Source organism: Protopterus annectens, chromosome 3.part0 (assembly GCF_019279795.1).
Source record: "Protopterus annectens isolate FY-2018-M chromosome 3.part0, PAN1.0, whole genome shotgun sequence".
Lineage (NCBI taxonomy): Eukaryota > Metazoa > Chordata > Ceratodontiformes > Protopteridae > Protopterus > Protopterus annectens.
In genome coordinates, this window is record NC_056731.1 from 1,543,019,048 (window position 1) to 1,543,044,257 (window position 25,210).

General features: G+C 36.7%; 1 protein-coding gene across 1 annotated transcript in view; it reads left to right on the top strand.

Moving 5' to 3' along the window:
* Positions 1-25,210, top strand: part of LOC122796834 (cytochrome P450 2J5-like) — a 571,510-nt gene that overhangs the window by 209,530 nt on the left and 336,770 nt on the right. The window contains exon 4 of the mRNA XM_044065577.1: positions 18,473-18,633. Coding sequence (XP_043921512.1) covers positions 18,473-18,633 — 161 coding nt within the window. The remainder of the gene's footprint in view (positions 1-18,472; positions 18,634-25,210) is intronic.

Below are 25,210 nucleotides of genomic sequence, written 5' to 3' on the forward strand. Positions count from 1 at the left end.
GAGGTAGTAAGCTGTAGACCATTCTCACTGATAGATGCAGTTATTAAAACAATAGCAAAGGCCATAGCAGGAAGACTGGATGAAATCCTACAGGATGGGAAGAATGGTTTTATAAAAGCCATAAAGCTGAAGAAAACTGACAGACTCCAACAGATGTTGTCTACAAGAAAGAAATGAAATGAGAAGGAAAAGAAGGAATTGTCCTCTTTGACCTATAGAAGTTCTTGATATAAAGAGATGTGACTTTGTCTTGGAAGTATTGGAAAGAAAAAAGGTGAGAGGGTTGTGTCAGCTAGAGTTGTCTTTATAAGAAGCTGTATCAAAAGAAAGAATTACAGAGTAGACTGGCAAGCCAGAAAGAGACAAGTCTTTATAGCACCCAGTGAGGGCTAGACTGATCTTCAGGTATATAAAGGCCAATATGTGTAGAATAAATTAAATTCCTGACCACTGAGCCCAGAGAAAGTACCAAAGAGGAGTCTCCAGGAAACTATAGAATATAGCCTACAAGATGTCTCAGAAATCTGATTTTTAGAAGTTGTTCCTGATGTTTGATCTGGGAAGGGAGCTGCTGAAAAACTAATGGAACTTACTATTACGTCTTTAATAAGGCCTGAAGAAGATACTGGTGATTTTAAGTACTATTACAATTTGAAAACACCTGACCACTGTACAAAGGAATACTGTAACTGTGAAATAAACTCTGGCAAAGTGCTGTGAATGGACGGGATTTTTATTTCTGTTACTTTCTCTTCTTTCCTGCAAGAAACAAGAACCTGTATTTCCATTCTGCCTGTAAATAAACCTCATGTGAAAAATGTTACATGTGTACATATATATATATATATATATATATATATATATATATATATATATATATATATATATATATATATATATATATATATATATATATATATATATATATAGTTCCCCTTCACAAGATCGAAAGGATAGAAGCTCGAAATTCATAATCTCGAGACCAGAATCTCAAACACCCATTCACTCGGAATTGTGAATGGGAGCCTTAGGTTTAAAAAAATAAAAAGTTAACTTACCTTATTGCAGGGGGCCAGGTCTCCCTGTACCCTAGCAGTTTAAATGTTAATGTTCCTTGACTGCACTATAGCAGAGGAATGGAAAATCTTCTGTTTTTGTGCTTATGCGTATAGCACGGAATGGGAGATTTCCCTTTCCTTCACTATAGTGCGATCTCAGAGTAGGTTTATTTAAGAAGGGGGGTATGGCAAAGCCCCCGTGCAAAAACATTTGAAAGGTGTTATTTTTTTTTGTCCCTTACATATGTTCGAGTTTCTCTAAATTCGAGATTTTTGTTTCGAGTTTATGACTTTCGAGTTTAGAGAAATTCGATCATATGAAGGGGAACCATATATATATATATTATATATATATACATACATATATATATATATATATATATATATATATATATATATATATATATATATATATACAAAACTAGATAGATATAGATATAACATAAAGTAGTGGCACCAGTGGGAGTGCCTGGTTGGTAGCCTTGATGGGCATGTGTATGACTGAGATATACACCAAATATTCAAATTAGATATAATATTAGAGGATTTGTAGTTACAACAGCAGGGATTAAAAGGAAGTGGGATTTGGGATTGGGATTGGGTCCCTTTTAGAGAGTTTAGCTGTGATTCCACATAAAGCAATGGCTCTTTGAGTTAAGTTATAGCTATTTAAGACTGGTTTACTGGCACTGTGGCAGAAATCAGTGGATGCAAGTGGAAGTCAGTGTAGTTTCTATGTTCCCAGTCACATATGAATATGGAGGATTTTCCTCTGGAGAAAGATAAACTGAGGTCAGAGCAAGCCTCTTGCTGTTTGACTTGCAGATGTCTATCAGCTCCTTCAGGGCTGGATTTATGAGTGCCTTGTAGGTCACCCCTTAACAATTATAAGGAGACAGAGTGAAGAGATAGGGTTTTAGTCTATCCGCATAGTTCATGTTGTTTACACCCTGTTTTTTTCTTTTGAGAGGAACCTCTGACATCACTTCATCTTCTGTAAGCGCCTAGTCAAGTACGTGGCAAATGGGACAATGTACAATGACTCTGTTATTAGTCTAATGAGGGCTGAGTACAGTGTGACTATAGTTTCCTTGGCTCTGGATGCCATACATTTACTTATAAGTTGTGCCACATAAAAGGATTTCCTCACCACTGTGAATGTATGGCGGTCAAACTTCAGACTACTATCTCCATATCTAGATCTCTCACCTCTGAGTCCACTCTGAGGGCATGCTATTGATACTGTAATTTGCAGTGGTATTTGAATTCCAAAAGGGTATGATAATGCATTTTTGCATTTAGTTTTAGGCCATGGTTCTGGCACCAATCTTTTATCTGATCTAGACTCCCCAGAAGGATATCTACATCACTGGGGGTTTCTGTGATTGCCCCCTGTTTGCAATTGTTAGCAAACTTTGTCACCTAGAGGTCTTCCATATTGGCCTTGACTTTAGTGATGCGTATTCTGAACAGGAGTAGTCTCATTACTGAGCCCTGTTGCACACCATTAGTAACTGGCCTGTTGCTGGATCTGGATTAACCTACTGCAACCACAAGTGTACTGTCTGTGAGCCAATTGGCTACCCATCTGGTGATTTAGGGATTTCTTCCCAGTTTTGTCAGTATGTTTTTAATAACTGTGTGGGAATTGTGTCAAATGCCTCGGCTATGTCTAGGTAGGTGGTATGTAACGTTTTACCCTCATCCATAGCCTTAGTGACTTTCTATCAGTAGGCATGTTCTTTCCTTGACATAACTGAATTGGGTTGGGAGAAATGATTGGAGGTCTCCTATGTCATTATTTATCAGATCCATGATTATTCGTTCCATGACCTTACCTATAAAACTAGTCAAAGTTAGGAGTCTGTAATTTACCATGTCAGTAGATTGCTTCCAATTATGCAGAGGGATAACTGTTGCTGTCCTACACAAAGCCAGTCTGGAGGCTGTTGTTAAATAGAGATTATAATGGGCCTGATTAGTCTTGATTTAAGCTGTTTAAGATGCAACCTTGTCTATTGTTGGGCCCTACTGAAGCCATGTTTTTAGCGTTATAGACCCCAGTGACAGCCTATTTGGTAATATTGATGGTGGAGTGTATTTTTTGGGAGAACTGATGATGATGGGGAGGTGAAATTTGAGCTGAATTTGATGATTAGCAGATCTGCTATGTCTTCCTGCTACAACTAATTCCTCACACTGTTGGGTGTTGCCCTTAAGATTGCAGGCATAACTGAAAAATGCTTTATGGTTTATGCCAACCCCTGAATCCCATCAGTTCTGTGAATGAAATGTGAGCCACAGATATTGTTTTATTTATCCATGTACTGAGTCATATAGTCTGTGAGGTCTATATTATATGAATGAAAGTGCATAATATCGAACGCTCTAAAGAACAAAAAATGCCAGACCTCGAACTCTTTATTGTGGGGGGGCTGTGCCCCCACACTCCCCACTAAATATATATATACCAACTGCAAGATCACACTACAGTGAGGAAAGGGCAAATATTCTGACCTTCACTGTACTGGGATCCCACAAGAAGCACTTTGAGGTCCGGCATTTTCGCACTTCAGAGCGTTTGATATTATGAACTTTTGTTCATATAGACCCTAATCTGTGTAGGAGTGGTGTGCTGTGCCTTATTTATTCACTAGGGCACTTTCTAAGAGACTTTAATATGGATGTTAGTTTGCATAGACTGGTATTCAACAAAAACACTTTTTGGATTCTTTAATATGCTTAGCTTTCCCCTAGACAAAAGAGGTGTATCAAAGTTTTTATTTCTTTCTGCCTGAAATGCACAATTGCCTTAAATGTAAAGCACATTTACCTATGGATCTGACAAATTGTTTAAAATCTGAGGCATGCAATAACAAAACTACCAGTGATAGACCTGGCACTGAGTTCAACACCATTAACAATTGCCAGTAGAAGGTGTGGTGATACAAAATGAATGTTATTTTACCTACTATATACTTATTACCATTGTTGCTTGCCAGCCATTGTGAGACTTGGTGAAAAAGACCTGCATAGATATGTTTTAATTTACATTTTTGTCTGCTCATCATGGTGATTCCTGCCAGAAGAGACTTGGAACCCTGAGTAATTTTGTGACTGTGATAAAGAATTGTAAACCTTTGACCACCCAGCAATATGAGTCTGAGAGAGAGAGAGAGAGAGAGAGAGAGAGAGAGAGAGAGAGAGAGAGAGAGAGAGAGAGAGAGAGAGACTGTATTTTAACTGTTTATTTTATTAAAGGTTGAAGTCAAGTGCAAGCTGCATATGAGATAGTCAGTACTATTCCAGTCAACAAAATTGAATACCATGAGGGATGTATGCTTTAGAGTTGTACTCAATAAGAGAAATTGCTTTAAATCTCCAAACATCAAATTTCCAAATATATGGAGAGAGTCTGCTTTGTCTACATTGTTTTCTCTTACAATGAGATGATGTGGCAGAGTTTCTTGATGGTCTTCTTTGGCCATAAATGCACTAAAAGCCAACCTTTTTTAAGTTCCACTTCTCAGTTTATTATAACTTTTGATGGCAAATACTTGGTTGCATGTTTACTGCAATAAAATGGTTGTTTTTTTTACAAATAACCTGTGTTTGCTGCCTCTACTTGCAACAACTGGTGGAGAATGTGGTTAGATAACTTACTAACCACTGCTTCCACGCTGTAGCTACCAAAACAGTAAGCAATTAATTCCTCACATCAAATGAAGCACTAATCTATTAGTGGACTTGTCCTGCTCAGAGTCCATGAATCTGATTAACTGCAGTGGAATGGCTGCTACAAACCCTTACTTCACTGCAGAAAAGATAGTGGCAGTGGCTGAAGCCATCATCCACTCAACGTCTGTACCTCTCTCAAAAACTTTCAAGCAGAAACATGATATCAGGGTATGACATATAACATTTGACAGGGTTAAACTCAAGAAGAATGAGACTAGTCAGCTCAAGCCTGTGTTTTTACAGCACACCTCATGGGGAAAACTGTATCCATGTTTACATGGACATTCCTAGTGAAGAGAGTGATGACTTTATCCAGGGCGGGGGTTCACATCAGAGACCCAGGCTGTCAAGTTACATGAATGGATCTTTTCCAGATTCAAAATGGCAAGAGTTAAATTCCTTGAATTGCAGCAGATAAATGTTATAGCTAGACATGGGGGTGATTGAGTAATAAAGAAACCATGCAAGAGCTCTTGATGATAGATTTAAGATTGCATTACCAAATGTTATCGAACACTAGGTGTGTCAGGCTGACCTTCAAGACACAGACAGTATTGTAATTTTGTTAGAAAAAGTTTTATTTTATGGAAACATACTTGGGGAGAGAGCTAGTAAACTGGCTGACAGAGATGGAATAAAAGAAAGGCCTGTCATCCTTCCTATGTTTTTTTTTTGTGGGGGGATAGGAGCATTTTGCAAAGTATGTGGGGAAAGTAAGTTAGAAGTCTCCATTCAAGCAACAAAGATGTGTGGTGGTGGTCAAGCAATTGAGACTGATTGGGACACTACTAGGCTAATGGTGTTTGCATTTTGCTGTTGTACCATGACAAAGTTAGTATGGACTGATGGAAATGAACTCCAGGAGTTCTTATATTCTTGCTGCATAATCACCTTGGTAACAGCCTAGTACTTGTGTAATTAAAACTTAATTCCCAAGACAATCAGAATAATATCAGATAAGATAAGAATGTATTTCTATATGTATTCAATATGTAAAATTTCTATTTTCTGTTGGAGCTTTTCTCCTTGGGCCTCCGCTGAAAATGGGCATTTGTAGCCCAGTCAGATAAACCCGCTAAACAAATATAAAATAAAATAAATAAAAATAAATATTAAAAAAATATGTAGTTTTGGAACTACAAATGTTGTTTAGAATGATCTTCCACCTGATGACTGTGGTACCTTACTATGACCCTGATGTCTTACAGTGTCAGGACTCACATCACTGCTAAGTGGGCATTATTGCCCAAATAACAGCAACACCTGAGTGCATTATTACTTGCTTAGCTCTGAGCATTGTTGAGTATAACCTTTAAGGTTTCATGTTTGTCCATAGCAGATCTGGCGATTAGTTTGCTTCTTCTGAGTTCTTTGTTGATTTGTTTGAGTTCTTCTTTTGACTATGGTATATTAAGTCTGCTTTTATGGTCTGTGAGTTTCTTCCTGTTATTCTGTAGTTGGTTTATACTAGGATGACACCATAGGAGATTGTTCATGAATTTGGCATTGCATTTATAACTTATGGAGACAGATACCTGAATGCATGCTTTGAGGTGTGCATAGGAATTATCTACAAATGTGGCAGTGTGCAAGATGCAATCATCAAGGTAAGGAAGGTGCTTAAATTTCATCAGGTCAAGCTTTAATTGAATAGGGTTTGCCTTAGAGTAGTCTCTAAAGGCAGACGTTTTTTGTGATTTCTCAGGTTTTGTACTTATAGCGAGTATTACTGAACAGTGGCCAGACTTGCTCAGTAACATGGTAATGGTAAGTGTTGAGAACAGGATGGCTATATGTCTGAAAACTAGGTCCAACATTTTTAAGCCTCAAGTTCAGACTTGAACCAGTTCTAGGGATCTGACATTATTGAAGTCCAGAAATATTTGAGTGCATTTATTTGAGTTGGCGTAAGATTCCCAGTTAATGGAGGGATAGTTCAAATCTCCCAAGCGAATAGTTATAGGCTCGATGGAGAGAGATATCAGTTTGTTTAGCTATTCCTCTTGGACTGCAGTTGACATGGAGGGAGTATGATATGCTACACGTTTACCCTAAGATGGAAATGGAGGAGTTCATGTTCATTGTCTTGGCTTATGAGTTTGGAGCTGAGATGGTTTCTTAGGAATACAGACACACCCTCTCCAGTAACATCGCCATCATTTTCTGCATTAGCTCTGAAAAAGTGGTAGGTCAGAGAGGGTGCTTTTGCTATTTGGAAACCATGTTTCAATAACTATGCAGACAACTGTATTTTCAAGAGCTAGGAATGCCTGTAAGGAGTGTAACTTCTTATTTAGGCTTCTAGCATTTAGCAGTGCTAGCTTTATACAGATCTGATTTTAATTGGCTATTTAGATAATTTCAGTAGAAGGACCTTACCTATAAAATGCAGTATGGGTAAAAAAATTCCTGGCCAATATATGGAAGCCATAAACAAAGAGGTGAAGGCCATCCTTAGCAAAGCAGCCAGGGTTCTCAGTCATCTCCTGCTAAGCTGGTATATATTGGATTTCCTTAGATGACACCAACATCTAAGTCAATAACAGAAGTCAATTAACTTTTTGTTTGTTTTGTGGCATCATTATTGTTCATGGCAGGATATTGATCAATAATCATTTCACACAAGATTTAGATGTATATTCTGAGAGGTCATGGTATCTCTCTTCATATGATCCAAGGAGGTATATCTTAAGTCATTAACTCCCTAATGTGCAATGACCATGTCATACGTCTAGTTAGGGAAGCAACATGAGGGCCTAAATGACACTGCAGATCTTAGCACCTGAGAGGCATCTAACCATTACTGTCTCCTTGCTCAGCCTGTTGCATAGTGCATCTGTGTAACTGAGTATTGAGTCACCTGTGACTAAGATCTTTCCAGATGTATTGTCTCATACTTTCTGCCTTAAGGGCTTTGGCCTGCCAACTGAGTGTTTACCTGTCAGTTTGAGACTTTGTGTTCTGTATGTTAAACCTTCATCTTGGCCTTTGAGGTTTAGGCAGGGAATTTTATAGGTACCTCAGAGTACGAAGGCTTATTTGCTTTTCTTGGCCATGATATGAATCATTGTGTAAGGTGGATGTTGGAAATGACAATGCACTTGTGCAGTCTACAGTATTTGAAGAGAGGTTAATATCCAGGGTTAATAGACACTTGCACCTCTCACATAAGACGTCATTTATAAGAGGACTCAAGTAAGTTTTCAGAGGACATGAGAACATGAGGCAGTTTTTGCTTTGCTTTTGGACAGGCAACAGATGGAGTGGTCATCTGGGACTTCATGATATTTAGTGCTTGTTGAAATAGGCATTACTAATGAGTGCTATTGAATTAATTTGTAGAAAGAGTCCCTATACAAGAATACTAGGATGAACAATACATCAAAGCACCACAGTTACAATTATGAGTACAGTATCAATAAATGAAGGGTACAAAGGAGAGTAAAAGTGTTGTAACAACTAATGGATACCTGAAGCAGTGACTGCTAACTTGACTTGGTGACACCACTACAGCATAGTACAAATGGTCTGGCTTAGGTGTTAACACAATAGGTTAATTCTAATAGTTTGTCCAGATGCTAACACAAATGCTTAGTACAGCAATAAGAAAATCAGTAGTCTACAGTTGCAACTGGAGCCATGCTCAAGAATACCTACAAGCAGCAAACGGTGAGTGCAAAAAACAGTAGTGGCAACTACAATAAGTAATGGTTTCCTCAAAATGGTGATGATAAATTGGCTTGGGTGGCACAACTGCAGTTTTACTACAAGTTTATAGATAACAGCAAGGATTGCACTTAGGGTTAGAATGCCCACTGCTGGTAAAAGAAGCAAAAAAGAACATGAAAGACATGCCTATAGCAAGGCGTAACTCAGCTCTGACTGACATGGTTCTCTGCAAGTGTTCTTACATGTGCAAAGCTCACTTGGTGTATTTGCAACTGTCTGCAACTGAGCTTAGTCATCAAAAGGAGTTCAGTGTCAATACATAGAAACACGTCAGGATGAAGAGCAGCATTACAAAATATAAACAAACTGATTGACAGACTCATTAGACATACATGCTTGCATCTCAACAGCTTACTACAAAATGGCAGTCAGGCTTGCATGTGGTCAGCATTTATACACTTGTGCAAGCCCCTGGAAAGCTTCTTAAAGGCATATATACATATTGATCTACACCCTCCCTCTTAAAGAGAGTGCTCTCAATTAAATTACATTAGAATAAGACATGCAATAATGTAGACATTAGAAACAAGCACAATGTTTATGTCCAAGTTGCCGCATATCTGTAAGGGTCTATATTATATATTTGAAGTTTCAAAACTTTGAACCTCATATGTTCGACAATATATGAGCGAAGTTTGAAACTTTGAAAATATAATAAAAACATTTTAAAAAAGAAAAACTTATCTGAACACTCTGAGCAGGGGTGAAAGCCCTCCTGCACCCTCATGTGGGGGGCTGCACACCCCACACCCCCCTACTTAAATATACCAACTCTGAGATTGCATTTCAGTGCAGAAAAGGGGAATTTTCCCATTCTGCACCATACAGAGCCATTGCTTTTAACCTTTGAACTTTTCAAAGTTCGATCATATGGTGTTGACCATATGACATTCGAACTTTGAAAGGTTTGAATAATTAATAGGGACCCTATCTGTAGCATGGTATGGAAATGCAATCTGATCTAGTGATATAGTAATCAGAACTGAGGTAAGCAATAGGGAGCGTCTTTGATGAACAACCCATATCAGGAATTTCAGGATTCATCTCAGGAACATGGATATTTACTGGAACGTTCTCTGGAACTGGAACATTGGACAACTAACTCTGAGATAAAGAGTCTTTCTCACAGGCTAAAACGTGTGGTACAGGCTCAGAGACTAGCATCAAATGTTTCCAATTCTGCCTAAACTCTACTCCTTGTTATTCCACAATGTACAATTCCGGCTCTGGGAAAATACTTTTCATGACTCCAAACCGATCATAACATTTGCACATTTGCATTCTCACTATCTCTCCTTCATGTAATGGACTGAGCAGTTTACTGGACTTTTCATAATAAGACTTCTGGGCTAGGCACTTCTTTAACAGATGGGCTTTCACTGATCTGTTGTTCTTAGCACTTAAAAACCAATAAAATACTGCTGACTGCTAATGTAGTTCTTGTTTGTCTTGACAGAAGTCTCTGGGCAAGTGAACCTAGATGTTTATCAGGAGGAACATTTCTGAGATTCCAGAGATTCAGGAAAACATCTGTATTGTCTCATTTAGAGTTCTCTAGTAACTGTTTCATACTTTGAACTGTACGTTCTGTCAAACCATTTTACTGTGGGTACTCATGACTACTCATAACATGGATATGGTCCCACACTTTGGCAAATCTTTTCACTTGCTGGCTAGTAAACTGTGTACCATTGTCAGAAATAACTTTGTGTAGACTACCATGGACTGCAAAATGACACCATCTTAGTAATGACAGTACTGGACGCTAGATTAGGAAGTAGGTCAATCTCGAACCAACTAGAATAGGAGTCTACTAACACCATGTAATGCTGACCATTCCATTTGAAAATATTAGTGGCTGCTGTCGACCAAGGTAGTTCAGAAATCTATTTTAGTTGAAGTGGTTCCTTCTGTTGATGCGGCTTTGTACTATTACATACAGAACAAGATAAAAGTAGTCTCTCAATGTTTTATGGCACAGAAGGCTAAAATACTAGTCTACATTCTCTTCTTTTGGTAGAATCAGTTCCTGGGTGGCCACAATGCAAAATAGTAATATATTTTTGTTGCAAAGACTTCGGAACAATTACTTTTGGACCTTTCATGACGATACCAGACAAAATCTCATCTCTATAAAGAAAATAAGGTTGAAGTTCTTGAGGTAAAAAAAAAAAAAAAAACTCAGTGTAAATCAGTACCAGTGATAAACAGGAACAACAACCCAAATTTACACAATAAAGGTACTGTAGAGTTGCATCAAAAAACAAACTTCTCCGCTCTGAACGTCCCAAAAATATTTATTGAAAAAAAGTATAAAACACTGGAAAAATAAAACTTTTAATTAAATCACCATGTTTTTCATCTGTATCCACTGGACTTCATTAGATGAGCAGTCTTAATGCCTTTCCCCCTTTTTATATTCACTTAATAAAATGACAACAATTAAAGATAATTAAAATCAAGTAAACCTTTTAAAATTAGGTATGCTACAAAAATAAATGAACCTTCATGAACCTAATAGTTAAAAATCATCCCTGTCTAAAACTACAATTAATATAAATGTTTAAAAATACATAAAAAATAATGAAAAAAATGTGTTAAATAAAATGTTGAAACGGAGTCAAAATGTTGATGTTCTACAAGCTTATTGTACAATTTAAATATATAGAATGTATAGACAATGCTACCCTCTAATGGCCAAACTTTTAATTACATATGTAATGTAGAAAAATCCCTAATGAATAACATTAACAAATATTAAAATTTGAACAGCCCTCTTTAAAATAACTCCCTATTTAAAATAAATAAAACAGTAGATGAGTCCCCCATAATTAATGAACAGATAAATTCTATGCAGCTATACATAAGCCTTAAAGCCTGGCTCCCAATTTCAACACAGGGACTAAAGAAATGTTTCTTGAGGTAAACTAGATTGCTTTGACGGCTGTTCTCCAGTGATAAAGTTTTTGAGCTTCTAAAGAGCTGGATCTGTGGCTGTATGATTTCTAAGCTCATCAGGATGTGTGGAAGAAAAAATTCTCACTTCCATGACTTCAAAATTAAGTCGCTCATTCTCCTGCTGTTCAGTTGTATTTGAGTGATCTGGAATAGCAAGATGAAGAAGTTTCCCTTTCATGTAGACAAGATTGAAATTCTACTTTTGCAATTTGAGCATCATGTGTTGTAATATGCGTGGAGCTATATGCATAGGCTTTCTCAAAATAGTTACTAGAGGTTGGTGATCAGTTTCAATCTGGATAGCTTGGCCATAAATATAATCATGGAACTTTGAACGTACAAACACAATTGCCAATATTTCTTTCTCTATTTGAGCATGGCGCATTTCAGTTTAGGTTAGAGTTCTGGATGCATAGGCAACAGGTTGACCCATTTGAAGAATGACTGCACCAAGACCAAATTTCGAAGCATCACAGGAAAGAGTAACTGGTTTGTGAACATCATAGTATCTGACAGTTGGTGGACTGGCAATTCTCTGTTTCAGGACATTAAATGCTCTCTGGTGTTGTTCCAACCATGACCAGGACACATCTTTATGTGCTAACTCTCTGAGCTGTGCTGCTACTTGGCTCAAATGTAGAATGAACTTGCCTAGATAATTAACCATGCCAAGAAAACGTTGTAGAGCTTGAACATTGTCTGGAGCTGGCATCTCAAGAATAGCTGTTTGCTTGGAAGGGGTTTGGTCATAAGCCTCAACTGATAAACAAATGACCAATATAAGTAATGTCTCATAACCTGAATTTGCACTTCTGAGAACTGAGCTTAATCTTCACTTCACATACTCTTTCCAGAACTTTCCTGAGGTTTCTGTCATGCTCAACTTCACCATTACCCCTTAGTAGAATAACATGTACTATAATAGCACAAGAATACCTAGAAAACAATTGCTCCATTGCACGCTGAAAGACTTTACGGGCAGAATTTATCCCAAATGGCATTCTCAAAAATCTGTATCTGCCAAACAGAGTACTGATATTGTTAGCCATGAGGATTTTTGAGCATGCAAAATTTGCCAAAATGAACTCTTTTGCATCTAAGACAGAAAAAAACAGTGTAATTTGGCATCAGAGCTGCAACTTCATTGACTATGCACAATGAATAATGAGGTCTTTCAGTGCTTTGTTCAAATCTTGTGGATCAGTACATATTATGGTATCATCTAAGCATTTCTTATGAGCTACCACCATAGAAGATATCCATTCAGTCAGTTCATCTACTGGGCAAATCACACCTTGTCGCACCATTTTATCTAACTTAGCTTTGACTCTGCTCTGCATAGCTACTGGAACTCTCCGGGCTGGCTTGACAACTGGGCTGACATCTAGGTCAAACTTCATGGAGTAAATAACTGGAAAAAATCAGCATAGGTAGAGAAAATATACTGGGTGAAATTAGAACAGTGCTCTTTTAAGATAACATGATGAACTTCCTTATTAAATGAAAGCAGTCCCTTTTTCAAACTGTCTCTGAGCCTTAATAATAAGTGAACATGCCTTTTGACCACATAAAATAACATGCTGTAGCTTCTCCCAGCAGAGTAACATGAAAGCATTACTTAGCCTTCAGTCTGAATTTCTTCAACACCATAAGCAACAAGCTTCACACACTTTGCCAAATCAAGATTCTCATTAACACACACTCTAGCAAATGTTTCTGCAGACATAACATTACACTTTGAATCTGTGTCATCCTTGAGCTCTGTAGGTATTCCATTTATCCAAAAAGTACAAAATACTTCATTCTTTGCCCATAAATATACCGCATTGACTGTTTCTTGAAGCACAGACAAAGCAGCAACATAAAGAGCAGGGTTTCAGCTTTCTAATTGATCAACTTATTTCTACGAATATTCCCTTTTAATAAAAGAATGTATCCCTTTTGAACTACAAAACCTTTTGAAATGATTCCACTCATTGCATTTGTGACATTGCTGACAAAAAGCTAAACATTTTTCTTCTTTAGGCTCATGATTTCCACCACAATTACGACAGTTAGCAATAAAACTGGGTGGGAGCTCATTCTTTGAGTTTGTGACTCACTCTTATGCTTCACTGAGACTGTGTGCACTCTGGAATTGGTAGAGAGCTCTGGGGTTTACCAGTGACTGTTGCAGGGGTTACAGTTGCTGCATGTGCTTGGGCCTGTTTCTTTAAACCATGTACTGCATACTATCAATATTGGCCTTGGAAGTTACTGGAAGCACGCATCTCTCATTTGTAAGTATATTTCTGTGCTTTTCTGTAAGCTCTTATATCTGACAAATCTCAATGGCCTTATTCAAAGTTAACTCACTGTCATGAAGCAAAATCTTTCTCACAGCATCATCTTTGATACCACATGCAAGTCTGTCTTTAATCAACTTATCCATTAAATCACCAAATCTGCATGTTTTAGCTTTGTTCTCAAATCAGTTATATATGCTGCAAAAGTTTCACCAGGCTCTTGATCCCTTGTGTAAAATAAGTGGCTTTCCTTTGTAATATTCACCTGGGGTTACACATTTATCTCAATTTACATTTTAAGCACTCGGGGTCTTCCCTTGACTCAGCCAGTACAACTATATGATGGTTCTCCTCCTCCACTGCAAATACAGTAGGTGCATAGACAAATTAACGCTGTCATTTTATGGCTTCTGACAGAGCTAAATTAAGCAGAATGAATGCCTTTGTATGGTCATCTTTATCAGAAAATGCACCCTGTATAAGAATATTGTCCTTCTTTCAGACCTATCATTGAATACGATGCCCACTTTGGCATGTATCTAACCAGACACTTGCAATAGTCAGAACTCCCACAAAGGTTTCTCACCAGGAGAATTCAGGGCATGAATACCCTGTCCTACACTGATTGCTTAAAGGCTCTGTCTCTGTACTCAGTCTCCTACAGGCTACTGAGAGGGAATCGTTGCATGGTTTACAGGGCATCCTCAGACCAAGCCCTCATGGATTTGTTGCACATGTACAAAACAAACAGCACCAGAAACAGTAGAGCCTTGAATCTGAACTTTGCTTGTGGTATAAATAGAACATGCTAGAGAGATAGATATGCATCCCAAAGGATCCCCGCACTATGGAATAGACTCTCTATCCATGTGAAAGAGGGTCCATCCTCGATGCTATTCAAACAAAACCTTGATAACTAGATGGGAAATTGTAAATTTACCCCCAAACTGACTCCTATGTCTGTTATGGACAGAGGCCATCAATAATAAAAGTATTATCCTAACTAACATCCCCATACAAATCCTTAGCTACCTGCCTACTGTCATGTATCCCCCCCCCATATGATACTTGGGACCCAAATGGTTTGGGGTGTGCATCTAGGCTTGTAAGGACTCTAGCTGTCATTAACCTAGTAACAACTTGTGAACCTATAATACTATGATATGTTCCAAATCTGTTTTAATATTTTGTATTATATCTCCAAGAAAAATTATCCACTAAACTTAACACTTCCCATCCTGTGTGGGGTAAAACCTGTATTATTTTAATTTTGTAGGACAAGGAAGATGTTTTCTTTTTGACAAACCTTAATATTATGCTTTTATCTCTTTCAGAAGCAAAACCAACTGAACAAAATTGGGCAATTTATTTAATTTAGAAATTTCCTAAATGAAATTGGAAGCACAATTCTGTTGATTGAGATGATTTTTTTATAGAGCTGATAAAGTTAAACTTGTTGATATTCATCCATTCATCCAGCGATCCCTCCATCCACAGCCCCTTTTTCCCATTTTTGCACATGGGGTCAAGGCATACTTTAACAGTGAAAATCATCTAGAACCAATGCTTACACAGTCAGGTGGCTAGCCCTGCCATGGTGAGCTTGTTGATATATTACCTACTAGAACTATTTTTTTATATTTTAGTAATTCAGGGTAGCTGATTTATTCCCTATATTATTTGTTGATGGAACTCCCTACCACTACAAGTCAGGGGCAACTTAATAAAACCATCTTCAAAAGGCAGCTTATTTCCCACATAAACAACTCCTGGACATGCAACTGCCTAGCACCTGGCTGACATATTTTAACTCCTTCCCCCACTCACCGTCCAACCTCTTTAAAACTCCCAGAGATGTACTATATATTATCACATGTTACTTATCAAGTCACTGCTGCCTACTCCCCACTGCCCTATCAATAAACACTAACTCTCCCCTAGACCAAGTTGAAAAGCTTTCCCTTAAAATGTCAACCCACCTCATATGAACTTGTCTATATTCTCCTCCTTTTTAATTTTTCCTTTCTTGTCTTATCTTTAGTACATCTTCAAGATTATCTCTACTAAATATACTGTATGAACAACCATCATATGTTACTACCTGCTATACTTTTATTAGTATGTTTAAATCTCTATGCTTATGTAAATATCATATGTTATTGTCTGCTATATTTTTTATAACTGAATGGGTAAAGATCTTATGTGTAGTATGTTAGCAATTGTTCTGGAGAGTTTCTTCCCAGGCCTCCGCTGAAAATGGACAGCTCTGTCCAGTCGGACCTCCCCGGTAAATAAATGTAAAATAAAATAAACTGTGGTATCTTTAAGACAAACTAATATAAAAATGATTTTACTTCTGCCTCATCATTTCCATGTATTAGTGCTTTGAATTAGTTATCGGATAAAGGCACCAGTGAGCAAAGAAAATTTCCATTTTAAGAACTGAGTATTTGTAAAGGCAATTTTAAAGCATTTTAATTTAAATATAGTAACACAATTAGAATCGGCTGATTGATATATATATATATATATATATATATATATATATATATATATATATATATATATATATATATATAGGTAGATATATATAATTTAATGATCGTTCAATTATTTACTGTTGTTATTTTTATTACACTACTTTCAGAAGTGCTTTTCACTCTGTCATATACATATTATCTAACTACTGCACTACAACTATAAAGTCAGAAGCTAAACTATATGATACTATAAAAAGGAAACCAATTCCTCTCTTATTCAGTTATCTAATATGATGTGATACAGCTGTTCTGTCTAGTGGGATTCCACAAAAAAAGTCAGGAGCATGTTATTAATCTCATGGCTCCAATCCTTATTAGGTATTAAATATATTATGTGTTTGATATTAAGGTTTTTAGAAAAAGTATCATTTTTGTTAGTGTTCCCTATCCCCAAAAAAGAAAGCAGAATATTCTGTTCTGACACATCTTCAGAAACATCCTATGCAACAGCAGTTTGTGGCATCACACTCATTCTTGACACTTTGACAGAGTTTGTTGAGCTGATCTGCAAATGCCCAGGAATGCTTATATCCTGTAGAGCCCCTTTATCAGCTTTGAAGGACCAAAACTGAGACAGACAGCAATTTCAAAAACAGAATGTATCTTTCTCTGAGGTCCAGCCACTGCAAGTGTAGTATGTTTAGAAGTAGAAGAAATGAGGTAGCTACCACATGGGGTGTTGCATGGGGGCATAGTCATCCTGAAAAAGGAGCTTAAAAAGTCTCCTTTTCGAAATTACAGGTCATCTCTGTTTTGTTACACAAAACTTCCGTATGTAGCCCTTTGTATCACTACGTGTCGCAACATTTGTATCTACACAGCATAATTTCTATGCAGTATATTCAGTGAGCAGTTTGACACATTGTGACCACAGATGTTCACACCCTTCAAGAAAAAAAGGGTTTCCCAGTAATCATGCTGCACATGGTATGTGCAGCTCTTTTCTGTGAAAAAAAAATTTATTTGCAAGTCCCAAGTTTAACTTCAGGTTCTGGAGCATCCAGCCCTGAAGTACTTATATAACAAATGTTTTTATTGAGTCTATCAGGGCACACCTTACTCTAGGCTTATCACAAATCAATGTGACAATGCTAGGTTATACAGGAAGGTATTCTGTAAAAGCATATGCAGCCTCATTATCCTGTACTTTATTTTTGATGACATTTATGCCAACATGTTCATGATTATTATTAATCCAGTTATGTGTGAAGTATTCTATTAGAACATATATCTGAAAATCCTCTAGTTCACTAGAAAACTTTGATAACTGCTCAGAATGTAACATACAAGAGGTTGTGAGTTTATCCATTCTGATATTTTCTTCAGGAATGCAAAAGAGGGAAACACAAACCAGACTCCATATGGGTCATATACACATGAATACAGGAGGATGTCTTCTTTCATAACCACCTGGTCAAATAGTCTGAACACACCTTATACTACCTATGTCATAGCCTCCTTATGAGGCATCAGTAACAGTGAATGTTAGGACTCTAGAGTATGCCTGAAAATACCCACAGTTACTGTACACTAAGAAAACTTATGTTATATCTAAGGCATTTAATAAACATCTCTACAACATGTATAAGGAGGATTATTATAGATAGGTAAACATGCTAGAATTTCTGAGCAGATGCTAAGTAGCATGGCAAATGAGGTCATATCTGTGAAATGACACAGAGTAAATTATTTTCCAAGGCACACAACATAGTGGCACTTCCAGCATGTGGTACATTGCTGCTTCTCTTAACGCATGTACCCTAACAAGGCCATCAATAAAGTCAACAATTGAATTAATTGATCTGACAGGCTTGACTCTCCTGTACATGTACAACTCACACCTGCACTTACTGATCATTGATACTACATAGAATGAAAATGTAGATATTATACTGATATTAAAAACAAGAATTATTTTTATGAAAGTATAGGATATGAGGATAATGTAGTCAGTATCAAATGCTTATCTGTTTAAGCACATTTACATTTTGTGTTGAAAATATAACTAATCAGTTTGTAAGATTATTGAGATATATTGTAGGTCTTTAACTCTGTAGCCTTGTATAGTGTTGGCATTAGGCATCAATAGTATTGATTTTATTGCAGTAGCATCTTTATTTGATATGGGATGTGTCTTATGGAATCATTTCTTATGTTCTTTCAGGATGTAGCTTTCCGCCTCAGGCAATGCTCAAACTTGCTGTAGTAAATATTATGTGTGCAGTACTGTTTGGACGTCGTTTTGATTATAGTGAGGCAAAGATCAACAGACTCATTCAACTTGTTGTCGATCTTTCACAATATATTGGTGGAATTTGGGGAGAGGTAAATATATACATTTTTTCCATGTATTATTATCTTATTATTAATATTTTTTGTACTTGTATTTCTCTTGCATGTGATTGAACTATGCAGACCTATGAAGTGTTCACTCCAGTAATTCAGAATTCTGTAAATCGATATCCTTAATGAAAAATAACGTTTTTAGCCATGGTCAGTTCCCACTTCCTGCCCCCACACCATTTGCTTTACATTTTGTTACAAAACATAAAGACTACAGTTACTGTAAAAAAAAAAAATGTTTGGATGAAGTTTCCTTGGAGATGAAAGTGGTCATCTGTATCTAACAGACTCAATAAATGCTATTGACCTAGAACTTTTTCCAACTTCACACCTTCATTTTTATTTTTATCACAATGTTTATATCTTTACAGTTCTGTTTAATTCCTTCACTTGAGATCATAGAGAACTTGAGAAAAATAATAAAATAATACACTGGAACTACAACATTAAAACATTCTGCAGTAAAAAGTGGTACCCAACTTGACAGCACATTAAAAAGTAAAATGCTGTAGTCAAGTAATATAGTTTGATAAAGAATATGGCATATTTTTATTTAAACAGAGATAATCCAGTCATTCCCTAACAGGATGATTAATCCCCTCAGCACCAAATTCAGAGTCAGGGGTCTTGCCAGTTTGAACTCATGACCTAAAAAATATCTGCTAATTGTCATGAATATGCCTTGAAGTATATTTGTTTTTTGTTTTCATCTGTGCCATGGATAACATAAGGATACATATACATCAGTGTTAGTACAACAGGTAGCAAACTTGCCTGTGGTGCAGAAAGCTGTGGATTCTATTCCAGCACCAGGTAGACTGACAGGTAACACTGCAATACAGCAAAAGGAGGGTGCTGCACTCCTGAGTGTGTCATCCTTTGGATGAGACATTAAACTAAGGACCCATCTGACTGAGTTGATGGTAGCGCAGGTGGATGTAAAAGATTCCACAACACTTATTAAAAAGAGTAAAGGTCCTTTATTATTTACAATATTTACATACTAAACAGTATTTACAATTATTTACACTATTTTCCAATCATTTCCATCATTCACTTAACTTTATATGTACATTTCTTTTTCATCTACACTCATTTATGAATTCACCCCCTTTGTCCCATAACCAAAATCTTATTTTCTTTAATATTTCTGCCAATATCCATTTTCCATTAAATTCTAATTCATTCAATATTTCATTCCATATCATCCAGACTATGTAAAACAACTTGCTATCAATTTTTTTACAAATGTTCTTTTTAGCTTTATAATAGCCATTTATACCCATTATTTTAATTCCTACCAAGTAATCGTCTTCACATAGCTTTTCCCATACTTTCTTTATCTTTATTCATTAAAAAAATACATATTCTGTTGTTTCAAGTTCACCACAATAATTGCATATTTCTTCTATTTTTTATATGGCATATTCGCTTTCATTGGCTATTTTTTATTAATAATCTCCATAGAAAATCTCTATATTCAATATATATTTTATGTACCTTTCTATTCTTATTTTTATAGCTTTTATTTTTACTTTGTCCATCTTTTCCCATGGATAAACACAATAATACTTATTCATTATGTTCAAATACAATGTTTACCTATCACCCTCAGTATCCTTTATCTTTAATTTCCACTATATTGATTTTTTCTTGAATCTTCTTTATTTCCCCATTCATAGTTCTTCTTTCTCCTTTCAATTTACTCATCATGCACCATTTTTTTTTAATTTTCTTTCATTATACTTATCCATGACCCATTTTCCTCATTCATACATCACAGCACTTTATATAAATGTAAAGATGCTGCATATATCACCATATTTGCTTAGTTGCTCAGTGGCTCCTTTCATCCATTCTTTGTTCTTTATCAGTAAAAAGATATATCATCTTCATATGAGAACATAATTGATACTCTAACACCCTTTATGGTCCTATATTCTGATACCTTTAATAGGTTCATAGGTTCATAGGTAGATACTAGGCTATCTGCCCTAGGGCATTTATAAGCCTAGCCAGAGTGTATTTGGCTTCCGCCTCCCTATTAGATTAGCCTACTGTGCCTCTGTAAAGTAGGTCACAGAAAGTACCCTTTTAAGATTAGTTTACTGTACCTCTGTCTAGAAGGGACACTGGGGAGATCCCAGGGGTGAATTTGCAATTTCCCATCCATGCGTCCAAATTTCGCTTGAAGAGGGTCAGCGAGGGGCTATGTCTAACATGAATTGGGATTCCATTGCAGAGTGAGGGGAGCCTCTGGGAAATGAATCTGTCCCTCCAGCATGTTCTATTTATTTTTGTGCTGAGGTTTAGGTCCCTGAATCGTGTAGCTCTAAGGGACTTGGATTTTTTGAGGTGGAGCATGTCCATTAATTCTGGGTTTGACATGGCTTTGTACGTCAGGCATAGATCACCTCTGAGTAGGCAGTAAGCAATTGAGTAGAGCTGGAGTTTCTTTAGTCAAGCTGCATAGGACATCTGTTTGTAGCCCATGATCGTCTCGGTGAGGTACTTTTGGGGTCTATCCAGTTGCTGCAGGTGTCGGGTAAGGTACATCCCAAAAGGGGCATTGTATTCAATTATGGGCCTGATGAGTGACGAGTAGAGGGGCACAATGACCTCTCTTGATCTAGATGCGAACCCTTTCATGATAAGGTGGGCTATATAGAAGGTCTTTCTAACCACTTTAGCAACGTGATTATCAAAGGAGAGATTACTATCTATGTTGGTCCCCAAATTTCTAATTACTTCTTCCGTACTTAATGGATTACCACCTATGTGGTAATTTGTGGGCACCTTGTTTTTCCCAAAGGGGATGACTGTGCACTTTTTAGCATTTAGCTTGAGGCCGTGGCTCTGGCACCAAGCATCCGTCTCTGTGAGACCCTTTTGGGGGATGCTTGTGTCAGCTGGAGATTCGATTATGGCCCCCAGTTTGCAGTCATCTGTGAACTTTGTCAGCCATAATCCCCCTGTGTTAGCCTGAACCACAGAGAAGTATATACCGAACAAGAGAGGTCCCAGAACTGAGCCCTGTGGGATGCCACTTGTAACTGGTTTGGATTCGGACATGGCACCTGTGATTCTGACCATGTGGGTTCTATCTCTGAGCCAGTTTGCAACCCATCTTGTAATATAGGGGTTGCTATTTAAGTTGGTAAGCTTATTTATGATACCAGAGTGGGGTATTGTGTCGAAGGCTTTTGCGAGGCCCAGGTAGGCTGTCTGGACTACCTTGCCCTCATCTATGGCTTTGGTAACTGTTTCAAAGAAATCAACTAGGTTTAAGAGGCAAAATCTGCCCTTAACAAAGCCAAATTGGGTAGGGTCCAGTGTCTGCAGGCTCCCAATGTCTTTGTTTATGAGTTCCATGATAATATGCTCCATAGCTTTACAGACCAGACTAGTCAGGCTTATGGGGCGATAGTTTCCGGGGTCCGTTGTGGCACCACCATTGTGGAGTGGGACCACTGTAGCTGTACGCCATTCTTTGGGTACATATCCTGTAGTAAGGTTAAGTTTGAACAATGACTTAATGTGAGGGTTCAGTTCTTCTTGGAGCTCATCTAAGACACAGCCTGGGACACTGTCCAGTCCCATAGATGCTGTGTTTTTTGCTTTGGAGAGGGCAGCTTTCACCTGTGCATCTGTGATGTCAGGGAGGTTACATTCAGTTGGGATAGGCATTTGCTCCTTTGGGGAGGAAGGGGGGGAGAAGTTTGCACTGAATCTGTCTGCCAGGATGTTGGCTATGTCTGTAGGTTCGGTATATTTTGTACCGTAATGCAACAATTCAGAGTATATCTGGGAGTTTCTGCCCATGTTCCTGACATAACTAAAGAAGGCCTTGAGATTATCTTTAGTGTCTAGGGCAATTTTTCTTTCAAAACTGGCCTTTGATGATTTTATGAGGGATCAAAGTTTCTTGCTAATACTGATCAGAGATGCCTTCCCTTTTTGGGATTTTGCTCTGTCATGTAGTAGCTTCCTCCTTCTGTTGTATAGCTTATTTATGGCCGGGGTCCACCAGACCGGTCTCCTGTTTTTGGAGGAGTGAGTTTTGGTTTTATTTGGGATAGCACCATCCATGCATTCCTGCAGGTGCTCATAGAATGCATTTGTAAAGGATTCTGCAGATTGGGATGTATTATCCTCTGGCCCAGGGACTTTGAAGGATTCCACCTCAGTCTTGAGAAGTGCAAAGTTGGCTTTTGAGAAATTCTTTACAGTGATTTCCTTGGCTGGGGGTGGGGACGGGAAATGGATGTCCAGGGAAATTTGTTTATGGTCTGATCTTACCAATGAGGGGTTTACCTCTGGTGTGGAACATAATGATGTGCTGTTTATTTTACTAACAACTGCATTCATGACTAGTGCAAATAAAATTGTACTCGCTGGACGTTTTTGTTCATACCACACTTTATGTCTATGTTTTGACTTAACCATCCATTTACAACCACTTTTACTTTATTTTATTAATTTCTTCCAAGTCATTGTTTTCACAAACATTTTCACATACTTTCTTTACCATTATACTTTTCCAAAAAAAACATTTTTGGTTGTTTCATCTTCACCACAATAATTGCATATTCTTTCTTCTATTTTTTATATGGCATATTCGCATTTACTGGCAATTTTTCTTATTTATAATCTCCACAGAAAATCTCAAATCTCTCTCTCTCTTTATATATATATATATATATATATATATATATATATATATATATATATATATATATATATTTATATATATATGGGACCACTTCAAAATACTGACTTTCAAAATACCTAAACTCAAAATACTGAGACCAAAATCTCTAAAGTTCAAAATACTGAAAACACACTGGATACCAACACTTATATTCCACCACAAGTACATACTGGAACAAATAAAACACAAACCCTTTTACTCTTTTCCAAGTATAAGCAGAGGGAAAGCCCCTCCCCTGAACCCCCTGGTGGAGGACTGCACTCCACACACACCCCCTGCTACTTAAATATATCAACTCCAAGATTACACTTTAGTGTAGTGAAGTGCAATCTCGGAGTTGATATATTTAAGTAGCAGGGGGTGTGGGGGTGCAGCGGGTCTTGCCCCCCTGCCTATACTTGCAGAAGAGTAATATGTTTATGTATGTACTTCTGCTGCAATATAGTTGTGTTGCTGTACTGTTTTTTTTTTTGGGGGGGTTAGATATTTTTAGTTTTAGTATTTTGAGTTTTCAGTATTTTGAGCTTTAGAGATTTTGGTCTCTGTATTTTGAGTTTAGGTATTTTGAAAGTCAGTATTTTGAAGGGGACCCATATATATATATATATATATATATATATATATATATATTTATATATATTTTTTTGCACCTTTCTATTCTTATTTTATAGTATTTATCTTTTCTTTCTCCACCCTTTCCTATGGATAAAAACAACAATGCTTATTCATTATGCACAAATACCATGTTTTTCTATCATCCTTTATCTCCCTTATCTTGGTTTTCCACAATATTATTTTTTCTTGATACTCCCTTATTTCCCCCATTCACAGTTGTTTTATCTCTTTTCAATTTACTCATCATACACCATTTTTTTAATTTTCTTTCATTATTATAGTTATCCATGACCCATTTTCCTCTTTCATACATCACAGCACTTTATATAAATGTAATTATGCTGTATATGTCACTGGATTTATCAAATTCAACCCTCATTCTTTTTATTAACATACACCACTCCTCTTTTTACTGGTTTTAGTCTGGATCCCCATATAAATGAAAACACAATTGTCATTAATCCTTTTTCACACTTTGTTGGGATCATGAAAACATTTTCTAAATATGTAATTTTGTCCAATTATACATAATTAATTAAATGCATTTTTTTATATGACAACTTGTATATTTCCAAAAATAAACATGTTTCTTAATTTTTCCTATTATTTCTTTCCATTGTTGTGTCTTAGCATTCTCATTTCCATATGTAATGCCAACTATTTTATTCCCTCCATTTTAAACCAAATATTTAGAAACAGAAGTAAGCACCACCAACCAGGAATGAACATGAACAATGTGAAAGAAAATCCAAACACAGTTTATTGTCCACACTAACGCTTGTACAGATACAGCACGTTTCCATCATCAACTTCATCAGAAAATAAAAAGCAACCACATCCATCTGTATTTATACCTTCCCTATGAACATCAATTAGAACAATTCAATCAACTTTAAAAGCAACAAAATTGATAAAATCAGTTAATTCCACTTATAATAAAAAAAACATATAACCAAAATAGTTTTGTAACTTCTTAATAAATATAATTCATTTAATACCCTCATCCTATTCAAAATTCTTCCAAAACTGACAATTAATAAATAGTATATAAATAAATAATTAAAATAGGTTAAAATTAATTGTATATGTTGAACAGTGTATGTCTCCCTCAAGTGGTGAAACTGAAAATAACATGTAAATTAATTCATAGTTGTAACTTAGTATATTTAAACCAGATTAAATGGTACATTTTCAATTGGAATTAAAAGTGTTCTTTCTAACTTGTACATATAG